Source organism: Charadrius vociferus, unplaced genomic scaffold (assembly GCF_000708025.1).
Source record: "Charadrius vociferus isolate BGI_N301 unplaced genomic scaffold, ASM70802v2 scaffold570, whole genome shotgun sequence".
Lineage (NCBI taxonomy): Eukaryota > Metazoa > Chordata > Aves > Charadriiformes > Charadriidae > Charadrius > Charadrius vociferus.
The window spans coordinates 23,997-31,656 of record NW_009646418.1 but is presented as its reverse complement, the minus strand read 5'-3'; the positions used below and the strand labels follow the sequence as shown (position 1 = coordinate 31,656).

Below are 7,660 nucleotides of genomic sequence, written 5' to 3'. Positions count from 1 at the left end.
GGGGGGTGGTAAGGAGATGGGGTGCAGGGAAAGGTTTGGGACTTGTCATCGGGCAGCGAACTGAAATCTGAGGTTTTTTCTGGTCGCTGGGAAATCTGTCGGCGGTTGCGTGGCCCCTGGGAAAGGTTTCTGCTCAGCATCACCTTGTCGCGCTGAGAAAAACAGAAATTGGGTGGCTGCACCTGAACGGCGGCACCGTCAACCTCCCGAATTGTGCGTGCGCTTGGCCGGGATCTTCTGTAACGTTGTTTTGAGAGCTGGGGGGAAAGATGCCTTCAGCGTTGTGGGGGTGAGGGACCGTCGCTGTCCCTTTCCGCGGGCAAAGCATCCTGTTGTGGGCACAAATAAGTGTTGGGTGCCAGCACTTGGATTTGGCGAGCACCCGTGGGTGACACGGCGGTGACCTGAGAGTGGGAAAGTTAATGTTTTCACGAGACTAAACAAGGTGGCATTATCGCCACTGTCTCGCTGCAGCGTGGAGGTTTTGTCTGCTGTCGCAGGAGTTATAAAGTAAGCTTTGCTGTAAGGCGAAGATAACGTTCCCATCCCAAAGCGTTGCTCTGGTTTGTACTAAACATTTTGTGAAGTTTGGGATAGTTTGTTTTCTCTATCAGGGCCCTTCAGCAAAGGGTGGAGGGTCCTCTTCCCCTGAATTTTGATTTGTGTTTTTTATTGTCCACACACTGCCTGGTTAAAGAAAGCGAGGTAGGAGCTTGAGGGCTGTTCTCTGGTCTGTACCAACCTGCTGGTGAGGAGAAGCTGGCCTTGGTCCTTCCTGCCTCGCTGTCGTTGCCCACCTCTCCTGGAAATCCTCTTCCCTCTGACAGCCCTTGTCACCAGGGGTGTCCCACAGGACCACCCTTAGTCCTCTTCTTCCTCTCGTTCTGAGCATGCCCCTTCCAAACAAAATCCAGCTCCCATCTCTCCTTGGGATGTGCAGACTCCTCTGGACTTGGTGTCTCTTGTCACGACTGCTCTTTGGCTCCTCTCTAGGACCACGGTGAATGTCTTGCCGTAGGTCAGGCTCAGCAAGATGCAGCTCCTCGTTCCCTGCCTGTGCCTCGGGGCCGGTCCTTGCTTTGCCCGGCTGCTCGCCAGGAGCATGGAGCCTTTGTGCCAGTGCAACTCCCCCATGTTTATCGTCCTACAGCTCCTGTCCGCTGGCTCATGGAGCAGAGACTCTTCCCTGGACTCCTGCCTCTTCTCCGTGGCTGACATTCGTCTTTCAGCTCCTGGCCAAGGCAGCTGAGTTTCCAGAGGCGGTGCCCCTCCCTTCTCCCTTGCACTCCTCCATTATTCCTTCCCTCCTTCACAAGTTCATCAAAAGTAATTTAATTGCTCCATCTTGCAGGGCCCTTGCTGCTCTGTTCCTGCCCTGAGACCCCATGTCAGCTGTTAGCTCCTCCCCACAGCCTGGATTTTCTGTTTTAGTTTGGTACAAGTGCTTTCAAGGCTGAGACAGTTGGGGGGGTTCAGCCTGGAGAAGAGAAGGCCAAAAAGGGGAGAGCTCAGAGCCCCTTCCAGTGCCTAAAGGGGCTCCAGGAGAGCTGGGGGGGACTCTGGATCAGGGAGGGGAGCCGTGGGACGAGGGGGAACGCTTTGACACTGACAGAGGGGAGATTGAGGTGAGATCTGAGGAAGAAATTCTTCCCTGTGCGGGTGGTGATCCCCTGGGGCAGGTTGTCCCGAGAAGCTGTGGCTGCCCCATCCCTGGAGGTGTTCAAGGCCAGGTTGGATGGGGCGTGGGGCAACCTGGGCTGGGGGGAGGTGGCCCTGCACATGACAGCGGGGTTGGAACTGGATGAGCTTTAAGATCCCTTCCAATTCTAACCATTCCATGATTCCCTTGCGCAGCCCTCAGGAGGATCTCCGCTCAACAGCCCTCGTGTTTGTCCAAGTTCCTCCTTAAGCATTTCATCTGAGGTACCAGCTCAAACAACCCTTGACAGCAGCCGTGATGCTGCTGTGCCCTGAGCCCTGGTTATTTGGTTACTTCCCACTTACGTGGGGCTTTTTTTCCTGCTTTTCCCTTCATGGTACACTTCATTCTCTGCCGCAAGGACCTCACAGCCTGCCCCTGTTCTCACGCAGCGGGAAATTACGGTCCCAACCAGAAGAGTTCAGTGGTAATAATGGACAGTACAACTTACTTTTGGGTTCCTTTTCCAGCTTTTAAATATTTTAACTCCAAAGCTTCTAAGAACACGTAAAAGCTGCTTTTTCCATGGAGCTCCTTGTGAAGGATGGATGTGGTGGGATTGGGGGCTGTATCTCAGCACTCTGCCTGGGTCAAGATGAAGGCGCCTGTGTTTAATCGTGGGGAGAAGTGCCTTCGTATCTCATATATGCGCATCTCCCTTAAGTGTGAAACCCTTGAGTAGGGCAGTTCCTGCCCGGCGTCTCTCCAGCGATGCCGGAGTGGGGCTGAGGGTGGTTTCTTGCAGGAGGCCTGTAGAAAATGTCAAATGGGGGCGAAATGGGCCTTTTTATTCTCTTATCTTCTATAAATGGGAGTAAGTAGGCATTGGGCTGGCCTGTGGGGCAGTTGGTGCTCCTGCCTTGGGCTGTTGAAGGGATTTCGCCCGAGCGTTGGTGATCTTGTGTGTGCTCTGTCCCAGCTGTGGTCAGTCGCTCTCTCCCTGCACACTTTTGGTAGGAAACGGCTGCATTTTGCTGGGGGTGTTTCTCAGCATCTGCATTTTACCGTATCTTCACAGATTTTTCTGCGTTTCACTGTTAGATGCTTGTTTCAGATGATGTGAAATGTCCAGTTTAACTGAAGATGCTATTTGGGCAAAGAATTTGGTCCTTTCAGAAAAAAAAAAAACCAACAAACTAGTATTTAAAAACGTTGCTGTTGGTGTGAACATTTCCCTTCCCGGGACAAGGCTCGTCCTGGGTGCAAGCCCGGCACAACTGCAGTTGTTGGCCAAGAGCTTCACCTTCTGTGAGGTACTGCTGTGATAACTTTACCTCTGGGAAGTTTCTGTAGTGAATAGAGAGCTTTCTTGCGGGAGGGTTGTGTTGTCGGTCCGTCCACACGAGCAGCTCTTAAATGCAAGTTAAATTGGACACATGGCGTGCTGGCTGCCCAGAGACGTCGGTCAGCGGAGCAGGCGGCTGTCCTGGGACTGAGCAAAAAGCTGGGGTGGGCTCAGTTACAAAATTGCCTGTTTCTTGTCTGTATTTCCTCTCCGGTTTAAACCGAGACAGTCTGAGAGTAATGAACAAACCGTTCACCCATCAGATACAGCTAGTTGCATAATGTACTTGAAAGCCCTTGTCCAAAGTGCATTTTTGGACACAAAGGCGCTTCGTTTTCTTTGTGCAGCTTATCTGTAGCCGAGGTATTGGTCTAGTATAGATTTTTCTTCCTGTGCAATTTGGGTGAATCTTATTTTATAAATATTAGCTCTAAAGGGAGGAGCTAAATTAATTCTGCCTTGGCTGAGGTCTGTGTTCAGTCTTGTGGAAATGGTGGCGGAGGTGATGGTGCAAGCCATGCTCCACGTGTTTGGCGTTTGTCTTGAAGTTGGCTCTGGGTTTTTCTGCCGCATTTGAAGGCTGTGTATACGTTGAAGTGTTTAAATCAAAGGTTTATGTATCTTCAAGATCTATTCGGTGGTATGTCATAAGATCTGAAATCAGCACTATCTCTGCTGGTGAATAACATCGCCAGGATAGAAAGAGCGTCCAGTGACCAGCGGGTGAATTAACACTGGAGTGCTGGGTTTTAATTAAATCGCAGAAAACCCATTTTGATGAGATGATGATCCTGATAGATTACTGAGGAGGGTGTTTTGGGGAAAGCTGGCTCCAAATCATTTCGGGAAGCCAGGCGAACGCAGCACCGCTCCGGCTGGATTTCCAGCCCTCCGGGCAGAGCGGAGCGCTCCTTGCTCCACGTCTCGCTCAAATAAACCCTGATCTGCCTTGTAAGCACTTTTAGGGTGAAGGCTGTAAATAACAGTTTCTGGTAAGGAAACGTTGGGCTTGTGTTTGTTGCTGTAAAATCTTATTCTGGGACAGAGGAGTTGAGGCTCTTTGACGCGGCAGCTGCCAGAGCGGTGTTGGCGTAACCTGGTGGGAATGATGGAAAAACACATCCGGCAAAAAAATAGCTGGAAAATACGCGAGGAGCAAAGTTACAGGTGAGAAGCCGGCTGCGGTGCTGGGGGAGGCAGCGGCTGTGTGATGCCTGGCTCGGGTCTCGCACCTTTGGCTGTCCCGATGGCCACTGTGGGGACCAGGGACGTCCTGGAGGCTGGCTGTCCCCTTGACCCACCGCGCTGCTCCTGCACCACATTTGGGACTGGACGATGCTTCTTGCTCATCCACCAGTCTGTAGTGACACTCGGCGGGTGCCAGCAACGAGCAAGAAGAATTGGTGCCGCTTTTAGGGGCCCGTGGAGGCTCTTCGCTTCACGGCATCAACCTGTTGAGGATTTGATGATCAAACCAAACTAAGCCCTTGCATGAGTCCTCAGCTTTGCTTGCCCGAAGAGGCTGCCCTCCGTGAGAGATCTTCACAACTCGCTAAATTATCCCTTAATATCGGTAGGTCAACGTAGAGCTCATACGGTCAAAATATTCCTGGAGTGAGCTTTTAAAGCAAGCTCACTGCGTGCCGGGACTCCTGTGCTCGCTGCGTGCTGGACCCAGGTCTGCTTGCCTGGTGCCGATTTCTCCTCCGGGATGGAGCCCTCCTGCGGGAACGTGCGAGAGCGCAGGCGAGTGTTGTGCACGGAGAGGAGTCCCAGAAAGCACCAGCGTTTCACGCCCAGCTTCCCACGTGCAAGCACGCCATGTCATTCACGAGTGGGGATTCTCTGCCTTATAATAAGACTTTTAAATAACGGCATTCAGTATGCTAAAAGTGAACTAACCCCCTATTTTTGTGGCCACGCTCCTACTTTGGTGGACTCCTTGCCAGAAGTCTGTTGGTGGCCACTGCCCCTCTTCTCCGTGTCGGAGAGGAACGTTGGAAAAAGAGGCAGGCGATAAAATTTAACAATTAATTTCCAAGAAAAGTGCGTGAGCTTATTGTTCGCTGGAAAATACTCGTGTAGTGGCTCTTCCTTGGGCGCGAATGAGTTTTGTGAAATTCCTGGCTTTATTTCTGGTTGGCTTTGAGCAGGAGGAGATCGCGGAGCTGCCGTGGGTGGTTTGGGGTTTTTCTGCGACAGGTCGTGAATGCAGGAGCGGTGTCAGTCAGGGTGAGCTCCCGCCGAGGGCTCTGGACTAGGGACGATGCCGAGAGCTTCCCGTTGGGAAACCTGGAGACCAGGAGAGCTGTGAGGTGCAGTTGTGCTGCGGGAAGAGGCTCTGCCGAGGTAGGGACAGCTAGAAAATGAAGCGGGATAGAGAATTAAGGGATTTGTAGTTAAAAACTCTGATTACTAATGCAGCTGGGGTACAGCCGGGGGAAGGTGGGAGCCTGATAGAGCTCACGGGCACGTGAAACAAAACTGTCTATTGTCACCATTCCTATATTTAAATCCTCATATTGTGTCGTTAAATTAAGTGAAGCAGCTAATTAGCATGTGGATGAGCTTACTGTGCTACAAGCGCCGTTATTGGCCGACTGAAGAAGAGGTTTGATGAAATAATTAAATTTGGAGCTGAATATAAGGAAGGTCAGAGGTGTGTTGCTTGGAGTACAGCTGTGGGTAGGGGGTCTGGGTGCGGAGGTCAGCGCCAGCTCCGCGGGGACAGGGGAGATGTTTTGGGAGAGATCCATCTCCGGAGGAGAAGGAACAGCGATCCGGGGTCTTTTGTGTGCCACACAAAAGCTGGCATTAAATCGCATGTCGGAAAGGGCCGTCCAGGCAGCCACGTCCGAGGAACCAGCAGCACTTATTAAATATATTAATAAACATTGGTTTATTAGTAGTAGGAGGGATTGAAAGGGCTGTGGAGGAGGTCTCCCCCCATCTGTAGTAAACGCCCTCTGGACAGTTATGGACATAGGTGTGTCCCTGGTAAAACCTTCCCAATAAAGCTGCCAATCTTCGAGACTGTTTTAAGCCACTACAGCTTAAAAAAAAAAAGAAAGAGTGATTTATACATGGTTATTCTTAGAAATTATGAATAAGTGGCCTCTAAATTATTAAACGGGAGATTGTACTGAGTCAGTAGCCAAATGGGGTGATGCTGGAGCTTCGGAGACCAGACATGCGCTCTGGAGCGGTTGGGTTTTTTCCCCTGCAAAAGTTTGTGCCGTTTTGTGTTCAGCCTCTTCCCGCAGGCGATGCCGATCTTTCTGGCTGTGCGGTTCCTTTTGCAGTGTGGGTATCGTAGAAATAGCACAGGATCAACGGCTTTTTGTGTCCTTCTAAGCCTGAGTCAGAGTTGGGGCTTGACGTTTAGTTTTTGGGAAGATCTGGAAATGATTTGTAAATTGAAGATTTCCTCTCTAGTCTCCAGTTTTGACCGTTGGAGTTGCCCCTTGGACATGCCGTTGATGGAAATGCTGGAAAAAAAAAACCCCAAAAGCAGGCACTTTAATGCTGTTACCAAAATTAAGCTGACGTGTCTACTTCTACTTGATGATGAATCTGAGTTTTCTTTTTGTCTTTAGCTGCCTTTCCTCATCGACTGAACCTTTTTTACTTGGCCAATGACGTCATACAGAACTGCAAGAGAAAAAACGCGATTGTCTTTCGTGATACGTTTGCAGAAGTGCTTCCTGAAGCTGCTTCGCTAGTGAAGTAAGTAACGGTGTGTTGGAAGATTGAATGTTTCAAAAAATGTGTATTTTTCTTCTAACATCTCAAACTCTCTTGAGTCATCAGCAAAATTTGAAGGATTTTGTGCAAACAACTGTGTGGGTTTGAGATTCTCTACAAGGAGAACGTTAGCACAGGCGTAGAGCTGGATTTTAATTGGGGAGGGGTGTCTCATTTGAGTAAAATTATCACATGAAGTGGTGTGAGGGGTGAGTCTTGCACCAATACGTGTGTGCCCTGTAGCTCTGCCCTCCGCTTGCGTGCAGGCACTGGTGGGTTGTGCTGATGCTAGGGGGAGACGGTAGCAGACTCGGGGGAATCCTCGCAGCAAGACAGGGAGTAAGAGGAGGAGGAGTAGGAGGTCTTTGTGGTCTCCAGGGATCTGCCTGTGGTCAATCACCATGAGAACAAGCATTGCAGATGCCAGTCTAATCCTCGCCTGGCTTCTGCGAGCTTCTCTCTGGCTGCTGTTTTGCTCAAATGTTAATTCTCTTCAAGGTAACGCATTCTCAAAGGTGGTTTTGTGCTCTGCTGGAAATCGGAGACTTTTAATTCATTAGAGTAACGTGGGACGAAAAGATCTCGCGCTGGTGTGGGACCAGGAGCCCTGTCCCATCCTTACCGCAGGGTGCCTTGCTGCCCTCCGTTTTGGTTTCCAAATCTTCCTCAAACCAGATGGTCTTTAAGAGGCAGGACGTAGTAAAAATACAAAGCAGCTCCTTAGTAGTAACGCGATGTTGCTGGTTTGTGTGTCGTTGGAACAGAGTTTGAAGCGGCAGATGGTTGAACGTAGCACGAGGCAGGGAAAAGGTTAAAGTTGAACTGCTCATTAGCTTATATTTAAATGTACGTTGCCAGAAGAGAAAGCTGAAAATACCATTAATAGATGCCGATAATGAGGAGGAGGGAGAAAAAATTCTGGGGAGTATCAG

The 7,660-nt window shown here is 50.3% G+C and overlaps 1 protein-coding gene across 1 annotated transcript in view; it reads left to right on the top strand.

The window, feature by feature from the left end:
- Positions 1–5,089: 5,089 nt before the first annotated feature.
- The window catches only part of RPRD2 (regulation of nuclear pre-mRNA domain containing 2), a 22,070-nt gene continuing 19,499 nt past the window's right edge, over positions 5,090–7,660 (top strand). The window contains exons 1-2 of the mRNA XM_009880821.1: positions 5,090–5,216; positions 6,581–6,710. Coding sequence (XP_009879123.1) covers positions 5,090–5,216; positions 6,581–6,710 — 257 coding nt within the window. The remainder of the gene's footprint in view (positions 5,217–6,580; positions 6,711–7,660) is intronic.